Here is a 21,768-nt window from a genome sequence, read left to right on the forward strand (position 1 = left end):
ACGTCCCCCGCAGTTGTCCTGGGAGGGTCTTGAGGCCCATGTGCCTGGAGAGGGAGCTGATCTGCCCAAAGCCACCTAGAGACCAAGGCAGGCAGCCTTCGGATACCCTGGGGGGTGGGCAACACACCCAGTGGGAGTCACAGGGACAGGAGGGAAGGGGCGTCTGACACCCAGGGCGTCCGGAGCAGTCAGTGTGCTGGGGTCTGCGGTCCCGGGCCCTGGGCCCCAGCACCCAGGGTGTGGTCAGTGTTGGGGCTCAACCCCTTCCTGGCAGGGTAGACTTCTCCCTGCTACTCTCCTGTGGGGCCCTGGGGGTGCTAGAATGGCTGAGGAGCTGGGGGAGGGGAGGGAAGGAAGGAGGGAAGGCCGACCCTCCTGGAGGGCCCAAGGAAGTGAAAGGGGAACGGAGAAGGGGGAAGGAGGTGCTGGAAAGTGTGGGTGGGCGGGGCCGCTGACTCAGAGGCCAGGCACACTCACCTCAGAGCCAGGCCTGGCCTCCCCAGTCCATGAGAGTCCCTGAAGGCCTGCTCTGACCAGAGCGGCACCACACAGAAATCTCACCTCTCCCCTGCCGGCTGAGCCGGAATCTCCCCATTTCTCAGACTAGCAAACTGAGGCCAGCGACCACAAGGCTTGGCTCTGCCGTTAAGAGCACACTGCTGCCAGACCGCCACACCGCCGGTGGGCAGTGGTAAAGCCAGCCAGGCTCTAAGGCTGTGCTCAGCCACCCTGCCTGGCCGTGGGGTACAACACGGGGCTCCACGTGGGGCACTCCCCAGCTGTCGCCGCTTCTCCAGCCTCGGGGCCTGGGACCCATCCAAGGGGAAACCTGATCAGTCATGGCCACGTAGCTGCGTAACTAGGCCCTGCCCAGCCAGAAATCTCGGCTGCTGCTGGGCTCGCCAGCAACCTGAGCCGGCTCTGTGTCTGGGCTTCCTGATGTCTCCCAGTGCCTGGCCCTGTGCCAGCTGCTGGGGACCCAGGGGACCCCCTGGCCTGCACTGTCCCCTGGGGACACAGTCCTGACGCGATGAGATTGGTCCTGTGCTAGCCCAGAGAAGAGGCATAGGTCTCGGGCTTGGGTTTTGATGGCTCAGGCAGAGAAGGGGTTTCCCCCGCAGAGTGGCCTCCGTTGGGGGCCAGGAACAGCGGCCAGGGCTCCCAGTCCCCTCGTTTCCCGGGTCACTAGGGTATCATTTGGGCTATCTCATTAAGTCAACGTGACGGCTGAGACCCCTGGCATTGGGGATGACAGTGGAGGGGGTGACACACAGATGTGCTCACAGCAGTGACCCAGAATGCGCAGTGATGGTGCCTTCTTACCATAGCCGGAGTGAAAAGAGCCCGGAGCAGGTGGGGAACCCCAGGAAGGAGTGCAGCCTCCTCCCTGCTCCATGAGGCCCCCAGATGGCCGGCTCAGCACAATGTCTTCTGGGGACCCCAGTCTTTCCTTCTTGGAACCACTTTCAGGCTTTGTGCTAAGTAAGATCGTGTTCTGTCGCTCACCCATCGGATGCCCTTGGAAAGTGACTCAGCATCTCTGGACCCAGGGTCCGCAAGACCACCTGTGGATGGCATTGTCTGGGTGGGCCTTTCAGCAGCTTGTCATGGACATCCTTGAAGCCGGCCACCACCCAGCTCCTTAACAAAAGAGAAACCAAGGCCCAAAGACGGGCAGAGGCTGGCCCAGTGTCACACAGTGTACGTGGCAAGTCAGAGCCCAGGCCTGGAAGGCTGGAGGTGTGCACTTTATGTGCCGCTGGGAGGGCTAAGCGGGTCTGTTGTGAAGGCTACAGGACCTTGCTCCCCTTGGCTAAGAGGGATGACAGCTCTGGGGCACCTGGGTGGCTCAGTCAGTTGGGCATCCAACGCTTGATTTGGATTCAGGTCGTGATCTAACGGTTCGTGAGTTCAAACCCCGTGTCGGGCTCTGTGCTGACAGCTCAGAGCCAGGAGCCTGTTTCGGATTCTGTGTGTGTGTGTGTGTGTGTGTGTGTGTGTGTGTCTCTGCCCCTCCCTTGCTCGTACTCTCTCCGTTCTCTGTCTCTCTCTCAAAAATAAATAAATATTAAAAAATCAAAAACAAATAAATAAAAAGAAACAAAAAAGAAACAGTGACAAGTGTCCAGTGCTCCTATCGACGTGGCTAAGTCAATTGTGTGTCGGTGGCCTTGGGCAAGTTGCTCTCATCACATGCATAGTCGCAGAGCTGCAGGGAGGGAACAGAAACGCTGGGCCTGCCCAGAGTGAGTACAGGGTGGCCACACCGTGGTGACCTTGGGCCGGGCATATTGTGTCTCTGTGGCATGAAAGCCGTAACACCTCCTCTTCCCAGGCTTGAGGGCTCCAGGCAGGGGAGGGGCCGCCAGCCCTCCCTTGGTTCTCTCCCTGCTGGGCCAGCTCTGGGAGGTGAGGGAGGGAATTGCTGGGAAAGACCCTTCACCCTGCCCCCTGCCCTGCGTGTGTGTGTGTGTGTGTGTGTGTGTGTGTGTGTGTGTGTCCCTATGTGAGCCCACAAGACAAATCCAGGTCTCTCCCTGGTCCCTAGGCTTGTCACACACAGAGCAGGACCCTGGAGGGCTGGGTGGTGGGGAGGAGGAAGCTGGGGACTACCACCTTCTCCTTGATGTCCTTTTGGATTGTTTTTCCACCCGAGAATACTGGCATGGCCTTCGGGCAAGGAGGGGAGAGGGAAGGGGGTGGGGGAGTGAGCAAAAGACCCTAAAGGACTCGAAACAAGAAGCCAGCCAAATCTCCAAATCACCAGCAAAGATACAAAAACATGCTCAGGGCGCCTGGGTGGTTCCGTGTGTTAAGCATTTGACTTTGGCTCAAGTCAAGATATCAGGGTTCAGAGTCCCCCCGGCTGGGCTCTGTGCTAACAGCTCAGAGCCTGGAGCCTGCTTCACATTGTGTGTCCCCCCTTCTCTCTCTGCCCCTCCCCTGCTCATGCTCTGTCTCTCTCTCTCAAAAATCAATAAGTGTTAAAAAATTGAAAAAAAAAAAAAAAGATGCTTAACATCATGGGTCGACGGGAAATGCAAATTAAAACCACAGGGAGACGCAGCCTCCTACCCCCAACGGGGGACATGAGAAGGACTGGCAATCCAGGGGTTCCTGGGGACGAGCCGCCCTCAGTCCGCGCTGGGATTTCCACAACCGCTTTGGGAAACTTTGAGAATGTGCTTAAAATATCACCCGGCGATTCCTCTCCTAGGTATTTATCCACAAAAAACGAGGTCACGTGTCCAGCAAAAGACACCTGCGGACACGTCCCTACAGACTCACATGTGATGTGTATGCACATAACGTACATTTGTCAAAGTCCCAAATGTACATCGGCAATGGCACAGGAAAACAAGGTGTGGTGCGCTCCCGCACTGGCATAAACTCCCGTCCTGCTCAACACCGGAAACCTCCAGAACGTCCCGATGAACAAAAGAAGCCAGACCCAAGCAAGAGTGGATTCCGTGTGATTTGGTGTTCGCAGAGTTTAAGCACAGGGGTGTGAATCTGTGCTGAAGTCAGGAGGCTGGCTTGCCCTCTGGGGAACTAGTGACTGAAAAGGGCCCGAGGGAGCTTCTGGGGGTCGCAAATGTCTCTTGATCTGGGTGCCGGGCCGGGTATTCGGTTTGTGGCAATTCATGCAGGTGTCCACCAAGAATGTGTGCGCTTTCCTAAGATGGCTCACCCCTGCCAGCTTCATCTGACACTCTGGGTACTCGGAGCACTAAACTCCTGCCTGCCTCAGGGCCTTTGCACGTGATGTTCTGTCTGTAATGGACCCTTCTCCTCCTGCACCCTCTTTTTGCCTCTTTAAATTCTGCTTATCCTTTTTTTTAAAGTTTATTTATTTTGAGAGAGACGCAGCATGAGTGGGAGAGGGGCAGAGAAAGGGAGAGAGGGAGAATCCCAAGCAGGCTCTGCACTGTCAGTGAAGAGCCCGACCTAGGGCTTGAACTCACAACCCGTGAGATGATGACCTGAGCCAAAGTTAAGAGTTGGATGCTTAACCCATTGAGCCACCCAGGTGCCCCTGCTTATCCTTTAAGGTTCAGTGTAAAGATCACCTCTTCTAGGAAGTCCTCCCTGATCTCTAGACAAGGGCAGGGCTCCTGCACCCCCTACATTTCTTTGTCATGCTCATCACCACTGATGATTCAGTGCATCTGTGTGATGACAGGTTTACTTTCTCCTTCCAGGCTCCAAAGGCAGGGACCAGGTCTGTTTTGGCCACTGCAGGATTCTCAGTTCATGGTGTGTGGTTAGTGAAGTTTTCAGTTTCCGTCTGCAGATGGAAGGAAGGAAGGAAAGAAGGAAGGAAGGGAGGAAGGGAGGGACCCAGTTGTCTCCAGAAGGGACAGAGGACTGGATGTGTTGTCTCTTGAGGGTGTGAGCATCCTGTCCCAGGAGGGTGTGGGCACAGCCCTGGCAGGCGTGATGTCCCAGGACTGCCAAGGCTGATGAGGAGGGGCTGGGCCACCTTAGGGCTCACACCTTCCAGAGGATGTCGGGCCGGAGGGGGGGTGTCACAGGAAGTCCTCAGGTCTCCGGGCTGTAGCTGACTCACCCAGCCTCTGACAACAGTCAAAAGTCAGACTCCAGCCTTGTTCTCCAGGGATCCCCAGGGGAGACCACCGTCTGACATCCTGAATGTGTGAGGGGCTGACCTGGAGGTGAGTCTGGCAAGGCTGTCTGGCGGACAGGTCTTTGTGGCTGGGCCTTGAAGTCTGAGTAGGAGACAATCTGGGGAGGTCTTGATACTAGGGTACGTTGGGGGGACTGGAAGCCTCCCATGTGGCCGGCACTTTGGAAACTGAGTCTGTAGAAACCTCAGTGGGGAGATCCCTTCTGGCCGACACCCAGTAAAGCACATGGAGGTTCCCAACTGAGACAGAGCCCAGTTGAAGCGGGTGCGGTTAGGCTGGGCATGAGGTGGGGGGACCCCACGTTAGCACCGCCTTCCTCTCTGTGCCCTGTTCCTCCCAGGACACGACTTGGGGGAAAGGAGGTCAGAGCAGGCTGTCAGTCCTTACCCCTTGGGAGAAACGTACTGGGCCTCGAATTCAGGTTCCGTTGTACAGATGGGGAAACTGAGGCGGCCATGGACGGAACCTAAGCTCACATACCTGGGTTAAGCTTGGATTCGGGAGCCCACAAGGGCAAGAGACAGGCTCTCCTGGGGGTTGGGTGACCCACAAACACACAGACCGGCCGGCCACGCCGCTGTAGGGCCCAGCCCTGGTGGGGCGGGGGCGGGGGGCTGCCCCGGGAGACCCGCCAAAGAACTCGTTGGAAATTGGGAACTAGAACCTGAACCAGGCCTCCCAGGTGACAGCTGCAGGGCCTCTATGCTTCCTCTCCCTCGAGCTGGCCTCATCCGCCCCAGCCCCGGCAAGGAGACGGAAGGCAAGCGGCAGGGGCCACACAGCCAGAACGTGTAGCATTGGAACTCAGCCAGGAGGTGGGAAAACGCTTCCTAAGCTGGAGATCACTGACACCCGCAACGTGCAGCGACCGGGGCAGGCATGCTTCAGAGCAGGAGCCTAAACTTGGGCGCCGGGACTTTGTCCTGCGAGCATGATGGGCGGCTACAGAGGGTGTAGGAGCAGGAGAGGGGCAGGGCCAAACCTGATGCTTCAGCAGAAAGTTCTACATAGTTTGTACTAGAAATACCAGAGTTATCGCTTCTTGGCCTTTTAGCTAAGATCAAGTGTAGCCATGCTAAGGTTATAGGCACAATTGTAACGATAGGAATGACAATGGTGACCTGTGTGTCTCTGATGCTCTTTGACTTTTCTGATGCTTTACATCTTTGTTTTGTCCCCAACGGGCAGGGCAGCCATCATTAACGGTTTCATAGTTGCTGGTACGGAAGCTCACAGTCGAGGTTGGGGGCCTGCCTACAGGATGCACAGCTCCCTCAGGTGTGTGCGAGGCCTTGCTCACCTGGAAGAGGTGCTCCCGGGAATAGGTGCTCCCTCCAAAGAGGTGCTCCCCTGGATGAGGTGAGGTGATGAGCCCCTAGTTGGGATAACTGTGCCTTCACACCCAGATGCTCTTCCTGAGCCCCTGGCGGCCGGCCCTGTCCTCCTCACTCCCCATCAGACGCTCCTGGAGGCAGAGGCCTAGATGGTTCCCCAAACCCAGGTGAGGCTCAGAGGGGTCGAGGGGGACATGCCCAAGGTCACACTCAGTTAGGGAAAGATGGTGAGATGGGCATGTCTTCCTTCTCCATGACCCTGGGCAAGTCACTTTACCTGGAAGGGTCTCAATCTCACTGTCAGAATAGGGGTGAGGGGCACCTGGTGGGGCTCAGTCGGTTGAGCATCTGACTTCACCTCAGGTCTGTGGGTTCGAGCCCCACATGGGCTTTGGGCTGACGGCTCAGAGCCTGGAGCCTGCTTTGGATTCTGTGTCTCCCTCTCTCTCTGCCCCCACCCCCCCACTCATGCTCTGCCTCTCTCTCTCTCTCTCTCTGTCTCAAAAATATACAAACATTAAAAAAATGAAAATAGGGGAGACTGGCAAGAGGATGGAACCAGAGGGGGTGATGAGGGGGGTCGCTGGCTGGCTCGGTCATCAGTAGAGCACGCGACTCTTGATCTCAGGGTTGTGAGGTCAAGCCTCATGTTGGGTGTAGAGATTACTTACAAAATCGAAGAAAAGAAAGAAAGAAAAAGAAAAAGAAAGAAAGAAAAAGAAAGAAGGAAAGAAGGAAAAAAAGAAAAAGAAGGAAAGAAAAAACAAATGAAAGAAAGAAAGAAAGAAAGAAAGAAAGAAAGAAAGAAAGAAAGAAAGAAAGAAAGAGAAAGAAAAGAAAGGCAGAGGGAGGGGGAGACAGAAGGAGGAAGGAAGGGAAGAAGGAAGGGAGGGAGGGAGGGAGGAAGAAAGAAACTACATGAAGGTGCTGGGCTGGAAAAGGTTCACTCTTGTTCCCAGGAAAGCACTGGGGGGCAGTCGCCTGTCTCTAAGGCACCTGCCAGCTTTGGGGAGGGAGCAGGCAGGGTGTAGGGAGGAGGAGAAGGGTGTCCATGGACCAGCTGAAGAACTGAGCTTCTTGGCCTTGACTCTCACCCACTCCCAGGGGCCCCCTGAGCAGAGGGCAAAGAGCAAAGGGCAGGGGCTAGAGTCTGGTCTCTCCCTGTCCTCCTGGGGCCACTTGTAGACATTATCTAGGCTTAATCATGACAGCTGCCTTTCCCTGAGGGTGCCCTGGGTGTGGTGCCAGCCTTCCAGCTCAGCATCTGTAAGCACCCCCTCACCTGCTTCCCCCCCCCCCCCCATGAAACGTCACCCTGGGCCTGGGGGCAGGTATCAGTCATAGAAAACTAAGGCCTAGAGAAGTTTAGCACCACCCACACTTAGGTCTGGCAGACCCCCAGAGGAGGCAGTGACTGTACAGGTGTCCCAGCTTTGCAAGGAGCCCGACCACAGTCCCCGCGCCCTGCTGCAGCGCTGTTATCTGACCCTCAGCTCCTGAGGCCTCGGAAACTCTCTTCAAGGCCCGGGAATTTCTGGGGGACTCAGGAGAATCACAGCCCGTCACAGGCCACTCACCACTCACAGGACCCCCTAGGGTATATACCTGGGACGGCATCCAGGCCCAGGGAACTATTCAGGGTTCACGTGACCCAGGGCTGAAAAGCAGAGCCTTTGCACCAACCTGGGCCTACGGGGCTGTCTCTGGGCCTCGGTGTGCTCATCCGTACTATGGAGGCGGGTGGCCTCAGACCAGCGTCCGGGGCCCCCAGGCGGACCCTGGACCACCCGGACGGGATGGGGCACGACACCGGGTTCTCAGAATCCCACAGCGCATCAGCGACGCTGTCCCGCCCCGCGGCCAGGACAGCAGGAGGCGGAAGCGAGGGTGGAGGAAGGTTCTCTCCGCTGGGAATCTGGGTCCAGACAGCGGGTGTCCAGACAGAGGCCCACCCGCTCCCAGGTTGGGAGGGGGGAGGTGTCTGGGTCTGGGCAAATCAGAGGGTGGAGGGCGCGTCTGAACACCCCAGGGAGGCAGCTGCCTGGGGACCTCCCGAGGCCGGCGCGGTCCAACCCGTTCCCCAAGCCTCCCAGCCCGGGGCGGGGCGGCCAGGGCCCAAGGCCGGCTCAGCCTCGGGGGTCCAGGCCCCGCCTGCGCCCAGGGCCCGGGCGCTGAGGGGTGGGGTGGGGTGCCATTATCTGGCGCGGCCAGGCCCGCAAGGCTCAGGCTCACGTGGCCGCGGCTCCTGGCCTCCCAGGTCTCAGGGCCGCGGCGCGGGCGGGCAGATAAGCCGGGCGCTCCCAGAGCCTGTCCGGCGCGGGCCGGGCCGGGCCGAGCTCCCCGCGGGCCACCCCCCCCCCCCCCCCCACTCCCCGGCCGGCCCGGCCCACTTGGCCCAACTTCCTCTCCATAAAAGGCGAGGTTTGGGAGCGCCCGGGGAGGGGGCGTTGGGCTCACACGTGGGGCCCGGAGCTTTGCCGGGGCCGCCCCCCACGTCCTCCGGCCCTCCCCCGGAGCCGCCTCGCCCCTGCCCCTGGCGTCCCGCGGACCACCATCCCGACCTCGCTCTCCTCCTCCGGCCCGGCCCTGAGCGCCCAGCACTCTGTCCCCACTTGGCCTTGGAACAGCTCGAGGCCCCCCACAGCCGGGCGGGTCCGCGGAGGGCGGGGTCGGGCATCTAGGAGCGTCGGGAAGACCAGCGGGGCCGGGGGTCACCCTGTAACTCGGCTCGGTGCGGATGCAGACGAATCGTACTTGCGGCGGCCTGTAACGTGCATTTTAATACCGCTAGAGCTTGGGGTGCCTCTTCCCGATTTTACGTGTCGCCCAGCTCGCCTGTGGCCTTGGGCGCACGTTAAGTCTGCGCGCAGCCTCAGTTTCCCCGTCTGTTAACCCGGGGAGAGGCTTTTCCTCTGCTGGGTTTGCGCGACTAAACCGCAGCGCCCCACCGGGCCCGGCGCGGGGCTGGAGCAGAAGCGGGCAGGGGGCGGAGCCGTTTCCCGCCCGCACGCCCCCCTCGCTCCTCCGGGAGAGACCCCGCACCGCTGCGTTGAGGAAGAGGGGAAGTGGCGCCAAGAGACAAACAGTGGGTGCTCAATAAATGCAGCGCCGCCCCACCCCCACCCCGCCCCTCAGGGTGAGTCATCCCTGTCCTGGCCCTTTGCCGAGGGTGGGGGGCGGGTAGGGCCATCGGGTGCCATCTGGCTCCACCCCGCCGGGCTAGGCGACCTCGCCAGGGCTCCGCTCCTCTCCGGGCCTCAGTTTCCCCCTGCTAAAGTTCAGGGGAGGGCTGGCGCAGGCCGGCTGGGGGCCGCGGGCACCCCCGCGCGGCCCCGGCCACGTCCGCTGCCCACGAGGCCGCCATAAAAGGCAAGCGGCCGCAGGTCGAGCAGCCAAACTTAGTCATCCGGCCCGCGGGCCGCCCGGCGCGCTGCGCGCAGCTTCCTCCCCGAACTTCCCGTTTTCCGAGGGGCCCGGGGAGGGGGCCGAGGTGCGGCCTGGTCTTTCGAAATGCCCGGGCTCCGAATGGCTGGGGGCTTGGCCCGGGGGCGTCCCAGGCTGGCGCTTTCATCCCGGAGCTGCGGGTCAGCGCGGCGCCTCCAGAAGACGCCTGCGACGGAGGCCCAGGCTGCTGCCCGGATAAATCTCAGCCAGCTGCCCCGGGGGGTGGGGAGAACAGTGCGGTGAGGCCATGAGCCCGTCGGTACATCGCCAGAGCGTCTGGGCCGAAACCACCCAGAGAGCGTCGCGGGAGCAGGGCTGGGTCAAGGGATACGGGATGCAATTCAGTGCAACGGAAGGGACAGCTCGAGCTGCAGTCGCTGGTCCGTGCGTGGACCTCGGCGGCCCCCTCATGCCGTCTGGGTCTCGGGTTCCATTTACAGGCAATCAGGACAGTGGCTGTCCAGAGGTAGGGGGGCAGCGGCAGGAGGCTTCCTGGAATGGAAGTGTACCCTGGACTAATCAGGGTGGTGGCCTTACGGCTGTACATTCAGGATTGGGCTGTCCTATCAAGGTCGCTGACCTCCACTGTAGGTAAATTATACCTCAATTCAGAACTGTGAAAAAAAAAAAAAAGGAAATGCACACGCAGGGCACGCCCATACATTGGTTAGGGATGTCCACAAAGGTACAGGGAAGGAGTCCTTGCTGCCGCCTCAGGGTGGGTGGGAAGGAGAAACGTGGAACGCTGGGTGTCTTCTGATTCTGATATCCTGTATTTCTTTCAAAAACCGGGGCTGAAGAAAATACGGTGAAGGAATGCCTGGGTCCGGGAGTACATTATGTTCCTCTCTGTCCTTTCCTGTGTATTTGAAATATTTCACACTTTTCACGAAGAAAGAGCAAAAGCACCGTGGCTGGGAATCGGGACACACGGTGGTCAACCTCTCTGACCCTCGGTTTCTTCTTCTGTACAATGGGGCCATCAATAATCCCTTTGGGGGAAAGCGTATTGGGTGTTAGCTGCAAAGAGCGAGCCCTAGGCATACAGTAGGTGCTCATTAAAGGGGTCTGTTTGGGGGTCCCCTTTTCCTGAGCCCACCTTCCCCCCAGCAGGCAGGACTTGCTAGGGTGAAGGGCCAGGGTGGGAAGGTCTTCACCTCACAGCTCCATTAGGCCAGTGGCCTAGCCTGGCCTGGCTGGGAAGGCTTGTGTTTCTGACAAATGGGGCCAGCCAGCCCCATGCCCTGCCTGTCCCATCCTGTCCTGACTGTCCTGTCCCCGGGGCCAGGGTCACTCTAGGTGAGGCTCAGGGCCAGTATACTAGCAGGACACAGGCCAGCAGGTCACCTGGCCTCGGATTCCAGGTGGCCGGATCCTCAGGAAGCCACTGGGGGTGGTGAGGGCCCACAGGGATGGTGGGTGCCAGCCAGTCAGCACTGTTAGGGACACAGAGCCCAGAGAGCCCCAGAGGTCTGTGGGCAACCACGGCCAGCAGGAAGGAAGGGAGGAGAGTGCAAAGTTAAGAAAGTACATCCAGGAAAGGAGAGGGAAGAGAAAAGAGAAAGCAAAAGCCTGCATTTCCTCTCACTACTTTTGACCATCTGTACATGGGCACTGCACCCGGCTCTCTGGTGAAAGTCTCCCATGACCCTGAGGGGGAACGGAGACCCCCTCAAAGCCAGCACGGTTAGATGACGAGACCAAGGTGACCCAGCTAAGAAAGGCAGGGTCTGGGGGAGTGTGAGCAAGAGAGACTGACGGACGTGTGGCCAGGGGACAACAGGGCCCTTGCTAGGAGGTGTGCTGCGGCTCTAGGGAAGGGGAGGCTGAGGGAGTGGGGAAGGAGGGGTAGGGGACTGAGAGCAGTAAATGACAGCTGGCTGGGGCTGGTCTGAAGGCCGGGCGGGCTGCAAGAGACGCCTCTCGGGTGCCCTCTAGTGGGGACATTCTCCTCCCTGGCGAGGCAGATCTGTGTGTCCGCATTCCACGCTTCAGGGAGTGACTGCCTTCTCCCCGTGTTACCCAGCCCATCATAGACACCCCCATCCAGAGCACCTCTTTTCTCAACGTTCCCTCACCTCCTCAGGCTCCGCCTCACTCCAGGCCTTGCTGGACAAGAAGAGGCCGTGGGAAAGCATCAGATGGCAAGAGGACCCAGCCATCACCCACCCACCAAAAAGTCTGGCTGCAGCCTCCCAGCAGCCCTCCGAGGGGAGACATCTCTCTCTCCTCCTTTTTTAGACAAAAGGAAAAGACCCCCTGAGGTCTAGAGGGTGCACAGGCACCCCCTTTCTCATGCACATGGTCTCATGCACTGAGTCTGGACATCTGGGAGCTGTGGCCCCCCCTTCCCCCGCCTGTGAGCAGAAGCCCCTCCTCTGGTATCTGGGGACTCTAACCTTCCTGGCAGACTCTGTAACACCCTCGGCTGAAGGGACCCTCTCGAAGGCTCCACATCCCCAACCCCCTCTGCAGCCTTCTGCCTTAGAATGAGGGTCAGATTCCAACATGTCCCAGGTGCTTAGAAGTCAAGGTTGACCCTGGAGAAAATATACTCCAAATGAATGACAAATGCTGCTAATTTCCAACAACAGGAACCTAGGGGCTCGGAGTGGAGATGTTAGGCCCCCACAGCGGACGGTGACACTGCATTGGGCCAGATTTATGGGTTTGAGCGGCGCCCTAGAGAGTCGGAATGTAAGGTGGAAAGGCCCCCGACAGTTTGCTAGGTCTGTAGACTGAAGTTTCAACCAACCCATCAGTGGCCTGCATTCAGTGAGGCAGACTTTCGAGAACTTTCCCAGTGGGGTGGAAGTGGAAAGTCCAAAGAGAGTGACTTATCATGTGTTACCCACACGCCTTTAGAAATCCGTCGGTAGGGGCACCTGGGTGGCTCAGTGGGTTAAGCAGCCGACCTCAGCTCAGGTCATGATCCCACGGTTCCTGGGTTCTAGCCCCGCATCACGCTCTGTGCTGACAGCTCAGAGCCTGGAGCCCACTTTCAATTCTGTGTCTCCCTCTCTGCCCCTCCCAAGCTCGCGCTCTGTCTCTGTCTCTGAAAAATGAATAAATGTTAAAAAAAAAAATATTTTTTAAAGAAACGTATTGGCGAAGCAGCGGCTTCATCCCTGTGTGGCTACCTTCTGTGGGCCGGCATCAGCCACTGACGTTCCACTGGGCTGGGCTCCTGATCTCAGGGGGCTGGCTGGGGCACCCCGACTGGCAGAGGCTGAGTGGGAACTCTTAAGCCTTATAGACCAGGTGGGTGCATCACACAGAGACGGAGTGGTTTCCACGAAGTACTGATCTGCAGTTTTGATGGAGGCTAACCGATCCTGACGTTCTTGGGAACGAAGGAGCAGGGTGCCACTGAAGTGTCACTTGAGGGGGACCTGGGTGGCTCTGTCGCTCAAGCGTCTGGCTCTTGATCTTGGTTCGTGAGTTCAAGCCCCATGTGGGGCTCCGGGCTGACAGCACCAGCATGGAGTCTGCTTGGGAGTCTCTCTTTCTCTCTCTCTCTGCACCCCGCCCCCTGCTCTCTCTCTCAAAATAAATAAATGAAACAAATAAATAAGTGTCACTTGACCGATATAGTGGGGAAACTTGAGGTCTGGTGGACAGAAACCTGACTGGAGTCCCCATAGTCTAGAGTTTCTAGGCTTGAGATATGTTACTTGATGCATTAATAAAGGAATGCATATATTGGTTACTGTATGACACATTTGTTCTTTCAGCTTGTTGACAACTGTAATTAAATCACAAAGTTTCCTTCGGAATGCAAGCTGGTGCAGCCACTCTGGAAAACAGTATGGCGGGTCCTCAAAAAACTAAGAATAGAACTACCCTACCACCTAGCAATGGCACTGCTAGGCATTTATCCACGGGATACAGGTGTGCTCTTTCGAAGGGACACATGCACCCCCATGTTGATAGCAGCACTATCGACAATAGCCAAAGTATGGAAAGAGCCCAAATGTCCATCGATGGGTGAACGGATAAAGAAGATGTGGTCTATAGATACAATGGAGTATTACTTGGCCGTCAAAAAGAATGAAATCCTGCCATCTGCGACTACGTGGATGGAACTGGAGGGTATTCTGCTAAGTGAAATCAGTCAGAGAAAGACAAATATCCTATGACTTCACTCCTATGAGGACCTTAAGAGACGAAACAGATAAGGGAAGGGAAACAAAACTAATATAAAAACAGGGAGGGGGACAAAACAGAAGAGACTCATAAATATGGAGAACAAACAGAGGGTTGCTGGAGGGGTTGTGGGAGGGGGGATGGGCTAAATGGGCAAGGGGCACGAAGGAATCTACTCCTGAAATCATTGTTGCACTAGATGCTAATTTGGATGTAAATTTAAAAAAATAAAAAATATATATAAATCGCCTCAAAGAGAAAAAACAATCACAAAGTTTCCTTTGTAATTCTATGCATTTTACTTTGGGCACTGAGAAGTATTCTGCCCAAATGTCTATCTGTGATGAATGGATAAACCACAGTACAAGCAGTGAAAGACAATTCCACTTTTATCTATTTATTTTTAAAGATTTTATTTTTAAGGTAATCTCTACACCCAGTGTAGGGCTAGAACCCGTAACCCCAAGATCAAGAGTCGCTTGCTCCACTGCCTGAACCAGCCGGGCGCCCCTATAATTCCAATTTTAAAAGGACGAGAAGGAAACTTTCACTCTGCTACAACATGCGTGAACCTTGAGCACATTACGCTGAGTGCCTCAGCCAGCCGCCAAAAAACAAATACTGTATGATTGCAGTTATACGAGGTATCTAAAGGAGTCATACTCAGAAACAGAAAGCACAAGGGTGGTTACCAGGGGCATTGGGGAGAAAGGGAATTTAATGCGTGTAGGGTTTCCGATTTGCAAGAGGCGAAAGTTCTGGGGTGCTGTTTCACAACAGAATTAATGTACTTACTACTAAACTCTAAAGTTAAAATTGTTTGCGATGGGTAAGTTATGTTACTTTGCCACAAATTTTAAAATGCAGGATGCAGTAAAAACACAAGTTAAAGGCTTAAACGTTTTGTAAAAAGCGTATTTCTGAGAAGAGGACCGTACGTATCCTTAGGTGCCACAGGCGACCACAAGGTTCCCGGCACGGGAAAGGTTAAGAGCCCTGACGCCTCCTACTGGCCGAACCTAGCAGGAATTCCGGGGGCGACAAGGATTCTGGGAATTGTAGTTTTCAGAGCCCCAGCCAGAGCCTCGCTGTGAAAGGTGGGCTTGGAGCCGGGAGACAATAGCTCCAAGATGGGCATCTGGGCTGGCGGGGAATTCGTGGGGTGCGCGCTCAGCGCGCGCCTGTGCTCCCGCTACGCACCTGCAGCCTCGCACTGAGGCACACACGGTCACGCAGACCGGGCGCACGCACCTGTCACTTGCACCACGCAGCACGTGGAGCTCCCGGTTTGCAGTCTGCATCTTTTCCAATCTAACTGGCCACCCAAGCATCTGCGGGTCACGGTGGCAGGTGCCCCCTTGCTCGCATCTGACACATCCCCACTGGAGCAGAGGCCTTGGCAGTGGCCGTGGGAAGTATGTACAGGCTACAGGTGCGCAGGGAGGGGTGTGCCAGTGAGAGGACACAAGCCAGTGCAAAGGCCCTGAGGTAGCGGCTTGCACGGCCACCAGGGTGGCTGCGGGAGAACGGCAGGGGATGAGGTGGGGTTGGCTTCGCTAGGCAAGAAGAGCCGTTGAGACAAGACAGTAGTCGGGTCTCCCAGGTGAGCGCTGGGCCGCTGCCTAGGGAATCGAACGGCACTGTTCCCCCTGGGGCTGCAGAGGCAGCCTCGGAAGTGACTCAGCGGAATTCCCGCGAGCTGGGGGAGGGTGGGAGGGATGCTCCAAAGGGGCTGGGGAGGGGGCGTTGCCCTCGCAGAGGCCCCACCCCCAAACTCTCTAGGCCCTCGAAGCCCACTGTCTCAGTTCTCCACCCACCCGCGGCCCAGCCCGTTAGCGGTGGGAATATAGCCTGAGGACTGAGGGAAGAAATAGGGAGGTGGAAACCTGATCTGGGGAGGCGGGGGGGGGGGGGGGGGGGGAGGCAATCAGGGAGTGGGGGCAAGACTCGTTCCCACACTCCTGGAACCTCCATCCCAGAGCCTGGCCTCGGCTGTCGGTGGGGCAGCCTGGAAGGAAATGGCGTGGGGTGGCGGCTGGCTCTATTTCCAATCCCGGGTGGCCTTTGGAAGGGGGCTGGGCGAACAGAGTCGGCTGGGTCTGGATTCCCTGCGTGACTCTGCCGGCTCAGGCTCTCTCAGAGACGAACTCTTCCTCTGCATAAAAGGAATTGTTCAATAAATAGGCCTTCAAGGATGATCATAAATTACCTGGTGGCACACTGGGCGTGTGTGTGTGTGTGTGCGCGCGCGCGCGCGTGTGTGTATGTATGCACGCGCGCAACGCCCACACCCACCTAGGCTGGGGCAGGCTTGAGTGGATTAGAACGGCGGCACCAATATTCCAAGAATTGAGCCTCAGTTTCCCAATGAATAAAATGGGTATAAGGACCCCAAAAACGAGGCTTGCTGGAGTTAGAGGCAAGCGACGCGATGTCGACCTAATTCACCTAATTACGGGCAAGACCACGCTCTGGCACTTGCACCCCGGGACGGCTGGACTGAGAAGGCGAATAAATAAATGTTCTGCACGGCTCGGCTCCAAAGCTCCAATGTGCCCCCTTAGGGAAGCTGTCCACGACTAGGAAGACAAAAGATACAGCCTGCTTCCTCCTAGGGCGAGAGAGGAAAGGACCCCACCCAAGACTGCCGCCCTCAGGGACCCTGCGCTACCCCCACCTCCGGATTGGGCTGCGGAGCTCCTGACGGCCGCCAGGTGGCGCTGCAGACGCTCCTGCTGCGCCAAGCTGGGCGGGGCTGGATTGTTCTGGAGTAGGGCCCCTCCGGAAGCCTCCCTCAGACCTATGTAGAAGCCCTGTAGCCAAAAAATAAAAAGCAAAAAAAGGACTGTGTTCAAAAAATGCAAAATAAGACTCAATACAGTACTTACATATTTATGTGGTCAAATTACAACTGAACTTGCTTCATCTGTCCTAGCCTGAGGCCGTGGGGCCCCAGTGTCCCCTGTTTTGGGGGTCCAGAGCAGGGAGGGGCCTGAGGACCTGCTCAGGGTTACAGGAAAGAGGACTAGATGGGGTGCAGAGCAAGGAGGCTTAAGCCAGGTTTTAAAAGTGGGTAGAGGGGCGCCTGGGTGGCTCAGTCAGTTGAGCATCCGACTTCAGCTCGGGTCATGATCTCACAGTCTGTGAGTTCGAGCCCCGCGACGGGCTCTGTGCTGACAGCTCAGAGCCTGGGGCTGTTTCGGATTCTGTGTCTCCCTCTCTCTCTGACCCTGCCCCGTTCATGCTCTGTCTCTCTCTGTCTCAAAAATAAATGTTAAAAAAAAAAAAAAAAAAAAAAGTGGGTAGAATTATTGTTGCAGTATATATGCTAACTAACTTGAATGTAGGTTAAAATAATAAATTAAATTTAAAAAAATTACGCATGCAAAAAACAAAAAGGTATATCTTAGAATGACCTTATAATCTAGAAATTCTACTTAGTTTTACATCCAAGATAAATAAACATATGTGTATACATAAAAAAAAACAAATAAAAAGTAAAAGTGGGTAGAATTTGGGGGGCCTGGGTGGCTCAGTCTCTTAAGCGTCTGACTTCAGCTCAGGTCATGACCTTAAGGTCTGTGAGTTCCAGCCCCACATCGAGTTCCCTGCTGTCAGCACAGAGCAGGTTTCAGCTTCTGTCTCCCTCTGCGCCTCCCCCCAATAAATAAAACATTAAAAAATATATCTACACACACATATACATGTGGGTAGAAGTTGGGGGGGGAGAGGGACCGGACTGCAGGCTGCGAGGTAGACCTGGTCCCAACAAGTACAGAGCCCATCACCCAAGTAGGTGAGAGGGTAGATTCTGGAAAGCGTGTGGGCGAGCGATGCCCTTGCAAATCCGGGAACTCGGCCTGAACCTGCCTGCGAATGGTGGCTGGACATCCCCTAGCAGATGAGGTCAGCGAGCTGTGTCTGCTGGGAACTGGAACAGGAGTGACCTCCAAGCTCCAAGGGTCAGAGTGGGCTGGGGGGTACCTGGCCTGGGAGCAGTGACGGGGAGGGGGTATCCAGGGAGACCCAGGTCTTGACCCCCTTCCCGCCCAGCCCTGATCAAGGTAGGGGAGGAAGATAGGTGCCAGGAGATAGGTGTCAAAGTATAATTCCCAAAAAGCTAAATAGAGCTGGGGCGCAGGGCTGGGTCAGTCAGTGGGGCACACCTTTATCTCCGGGTCATGCTCCCAGCCCCACATTCGGGGTGGAAGATTACATTAAAAAAATATTTTTTTTTTAATATATATTTTTTTAACGTTTATTTATTTTTGAGACAGAGAGAGACAGAGCATGAACGGGGGAGGGGCAGAGAGAGAGGGAGACACAGAATCCAAAGCAGGCTCTGGGCTCTGAGTTGACAGACTGACAACAGTGAGCCCGATGTGGGGCTCGAACCCACAAACTGAGATTATGACCTGAGCCAAAGTCGGATGCTCAACCGACTGAGCCACCCAGGCGCCCCTGCAGAGGGAGAGAATGTGAGGCAGGCTCCATGCTCCGCACAGGGCCCCACATGAAGCTTGATCCCATGACCCTAGGATCCTGACCTGAGCCCAAACCTAGAGTCAGATGCTCAACCGGCTGAGCCACCTTATAAAATCCATTTTAAAATGTTGGGATAAGATTCCCAACTTCAATAAAAAACAAAACCTGACTAATGTCCTTTGGGGCAACGAAGGGTAACCCTTGAACGGCAAATAGCATACAATTTCCCTTACAGGTGGAATCTAGAAAACAAACAGATGAACAAACGAGAAAACAAAGAGACTCTTAAATACACAGAACAAACTCTCGTGTTTACCAGAGGGGAGGTAGGCGGAAGGATGGGTAAAAGGGGATGAAGGGGATGAAGAGGTACAAGTTTCCAGGTATAAAATAAATGAGTCACAGAGATGAAAACTACAGCATAGGGAGTTTAGTGGATACTATTGTAACAACATTGTATGGTGACTATGCTTAGTCATGGGGAGGATGTTAGCCGTATGTCAATAACAAGTAAAATTTTTAAATTATTTTTGAGAGAGAGAAAGAAAGAGAACAAGCAGGGGAGAGGCAGAGAGAGGGGGACAGAGGATCCGAAGCAGGCTCTGTGCTGACAGCAGAGAGCCCGATGCAGGGCTCGAACTCCAAAACCACGAGATCGTGACCTGAGCTGAGTCAGACACTTAACCAACTGAGTCACCCAGGTGCCTGAATAATAAGTAAGTAAATAAGTAAATAAATAAATAAATTCTTTCTTTCTTCCTTTCACTGTCTATTTATTTTTGAGAGAGAAACAGAGTGTGAGGGAGGGAGGGGCAGAGAGAGAGGGAGACACAGAACCCGAAGCAGGCTCCAGGCTCCGAGCTGTCAGCACAGAGCCCGATGCGGGGCTCGAACTCATGAACCGTGAGATCACAACCTGAGCCAAAGTCAGACACTTAACAGACTGAGCCACCCAGGTGCCCCATAAGTACATTTTTTTTTTAAAAACCAGTAACTGTTGGTGTTATCTTTTGTATCAGACACACATCCACAGGTTAACCTGTAACTTCACCAAGTCCGAGCCCTTAACAGAAAGCAAACAGCAAGGCAAACAGAGGCCTCCTAGAGAGTTAAGTCTTTAGGTGCACTTGTTAGACAAGGCAGTCCTTCTCTGGGCCTTATTTCGAGGTTTTGGATGACATTTCCTGGCACAGGAGAGATGTGGGTGCTCGGCCAGGCCCCGACACACGCTAAAGCCAGGAATACTTCCCAACCTTTCTGGCCTCAGCCTCCTTAGCCCCGAGGGGCTCGGACCCACATCTTCCAGCTCTGACAGTCTCCACCCTCCAAGACTGATCTTACCACCAAATGTATACCCAAGGTCCCCATTTCATTTCATCCCTACCCTGCTCTGGCCCAGCTGTCCTAGGGACCTCAGGAAGGTAATGACATTGGGTTCAGAGGGACTCAGAACAGCCACAGTCCCCAGGTCTGCCCTCAGGTACTATGTGATTCCAGGAAAACTCGGCCCCTCTCCAGGCCTCTGCTTCGGGTTGGCCAAAGGGGAAGGTGGAGGGGGTCTGCGGCTGCCCCCGCCTGCTGTTCCACAGGGGCCCCCCAGATTTGAGAATCTGGGAACCCTCCTTGCCCTTGGTGCTACTGAATGCCATTCAATTCAAAAGGAATGAGCCACTGGGGAAGAGAGACCTGATAAGCTCCTAGTGGTCAGGAGCTCAGAAACAAGGTCTGGTCTCTTAAGATAGTGGGAAAATCTGAGACGTTTTGTGGATTCAGCAGGAAATAGTTTGGCAGTTGACTGGCAATGTCTGCCATAAGTGCAAAAATGAAAATAGGTTGTATCTTGTGTATTTACCCAATCCGGTCAAGTAAATACAGGCTCGCTCTCTCTCCAGGAGAGAGTCAGAAAAGCTCAGATTCTGGTCCCAATTTTGCCACTGCCTTGCTGAGTAAACTGAGGAAACCAGCCCCTCTGAGCCTCAGTTTCCGTAGCTATATAAAATGAGAGTTAGTATCTTCCCAGGGTTGATGTGACAATAAATACTGTCAGTGAATATCTTCATGTTGCAAGAAATGGAAAATACCAATGAATCTTGCTTGGAACAACGAACATTGGTTTCCCTAACTGTCTAGAGATGAGACTTCAGGTATGGTATGATCAGGGTTCTGGCTCAATTTCTCTGTGACTCTGTTAGTATTGTTTTTTTTTTCCCCCCCACAGGTCAGTTCTGTCTTCAAGGACCCGAAGCCTGCTACAGGCCCACACTGACTTGGGGTAGATTGCAATGTTCTGGGCCAGCCCGCTAAGCAACGGCCCTAAAGTTGCTCCTGATTGGGCAATTTCAGTCACGTACCCATCCCTGGAGCACTGCTTGTTGCCTGGCTCGGAAGGAGCCAGAAAGAGAAATAGGGTCTTCCCCCAGGCTCCGGAGTTAGAGGAAGAGTGAAGAGTGGAAAGGAAACCAGTAAAAAGGGGGGAAGGGAGGGATGCTGGGAAGGAGCCCCCGGGGAGCACGGTGGATGAGGAAAGGAGCGGCTGACAAACTTCTCCAGGCAGCCCGAGGCCATTGCCTCGGGATCAGACAGCCCGGGAGGCTGGAACGGGCACAGCAGCTGAGGTGTGCAGGGGGGAAGGGGCCCTGGGTGAGGGTGTGTCGCGCGGAGGGGTTGGGGGGGTACTTTGGAGAAGGTGCCTCCAGCCGGAGATCTCAGAAACCACGCCCTGCAGGAAGCCAGTCGGGGTCCCCTCCAGGAGCCTCCCGGTCCCCCAAGCCTCCTGCTGCGCCCTCCGCGGTCTCCGCCAGCAGGAAGCAGGGGGCGGGGTGGGGAGGCGGCGGCTCTCCGCAGGGGGTCGGGGAGCGCACTGGTCCCGGGACGCGGCGGCTGACGGAAGTACCGCGGGACAGGGGTTGCAGAGGGCAGAGGGACCCGGGAGACGCCCCCTTCCCAGCCGAGCCCACAGTTGGGGGCTCCCCCTTCGCGGGCGGGGCCCCTACTCACTCCGACCCCCACTGCCGGATCCAGGGCCCCTCTCTCCGCCGCGGCTCGGCGCTCCGGCTCCCTCTCCCCGCCCACAGCCCCGCCATTGGCTTCCCAGGGCTGCGGCCGCCTCGGATTGGTCCAGCTCCGCGAGGCCCCGCCCCTTCGTCGGCACAAAGAGGAGGCCCACCCCCGCCTCCGGGCGCTCAGATCCAGCGGAATCTGGGGGCCCGCGTGCGCTGGTTGCGAGCCCCGCCCGGACCCCGCGGCGCGGCTGAATCGTGGCCCCCCCAGCGTGGGGGTTGTGAGCCCCAAAGGGACGGACTTAGGCCTGGGGTCCCCGCCGGAGTCTCCACACCTACACCCCGCCCCCGGGGCTCTATGACCTTGTCGGAACTGACCCCCAAGTCCCCCTTACTTCATTTTCCCCTCCCTGCCTGTAGTGCTGTGGGTGTGGGTGGGTGGACTCATCGGATTATTAGTGCCTTGATTACAAGCTCTTACAGGTGAGAAAACTGAGGCTCGGTGAGGGTAGGTAATCTGCCCCCAAGTCACACAGCAGTCAAGGGTACCCAATTACCGATAATGAGGAGTGGGGAAAAAAAGGAGAAGGGTGGTGCAATCTCCGTGCCCCGCCCCGCTCCAGTTTCCCTCCAAACACACTTGAGACCCTCAGCTAAGCGGGCTGGGGGAGGGAATTTCAATAAAATTTGGCAGGGGCGTCTAGAGAGCCA

At 56.3% G+C, this 21,768-nt stretch overlaps 1 protein-coding gene and 1 long non-coding RNA gene across 4 annotated transcripts; one reads left to right on the plus strand and one right to left on the minus strand.

Moving 5' to 3' along the window:
- The first annotated feature begins 4,563 nt into the window (after window positions 1–4,563).
- LOC123589370 (myosin IC heavy chain-like) lies at window positions 4,564–13,286 on the plus strand. Of its 2 annotated transcripts, none has more exons than XR_006708283.1 (2): window positions 4,564–4,676; window positions 13,162–13,286. XR_006708283.1 is itself a non-coding variant. In XM_045461383.1 (2 exons), exon 1 carries the CDS (start codon window positions 7,714–7,716, stop codon window positions 8,662–8,664), a length of 951 nt encoding a protein of 316 aa, XP_045317339.1. In that variant the 5' UTR covers window positions 7,633–7,713; the 3' UTR covers window positions 8,665–9,119; window positions 13,162–13,286. The 2 variants fall into 2 exon arrangements, 1 of the variants encoding a protein (XP_045317339.1); XM_045461383.1 differs by lacking the exon at window positions 4,564–4,676 and adding an exon at window positions 7,633–9,119.
- Window positions 13,287–13,959: 673 nt separating this feature from the next.
- On the minus strand, window positions 13,960–21,358 carry LOC123589371. 2 transcript variants are annotated; one of them, XR_006708284.1, is made up of 3 exons: window positions 21,056–21,344; window positions 16,251–16,386; window positions 13,960–15,728 (listed from the first exon to the last, which is right to left on the minus strand). It is a non-coding gene; the product is annotated as an uncharacterized LOC123589371 (long non-coding RNA). The 2 variants fall into 2 exon arrangements; XR_006708285.1 differs by having other exon boundaries at window positions 13,960–16,386; window positions 21,056–21,358.
- Window positions 21,359–21,768: the final 410 nt, after the last annotated feature.

The sequence above is a fragment of the Leopardus geoffroyi genome, chromosome E3 (genome assembly GCF_018350155.1).
Source record: "Leopardus geoffroyi isolate Oge1 chromosome E3, O.geoffroyi_Oge1_pat1.0, whole genome shotgun sequence".
NCBI lineage: Eukaryota > Metazoa > Chordata > Mammalia > Carnivora > Felidae > Leopardus > Leopardus geoffroyi.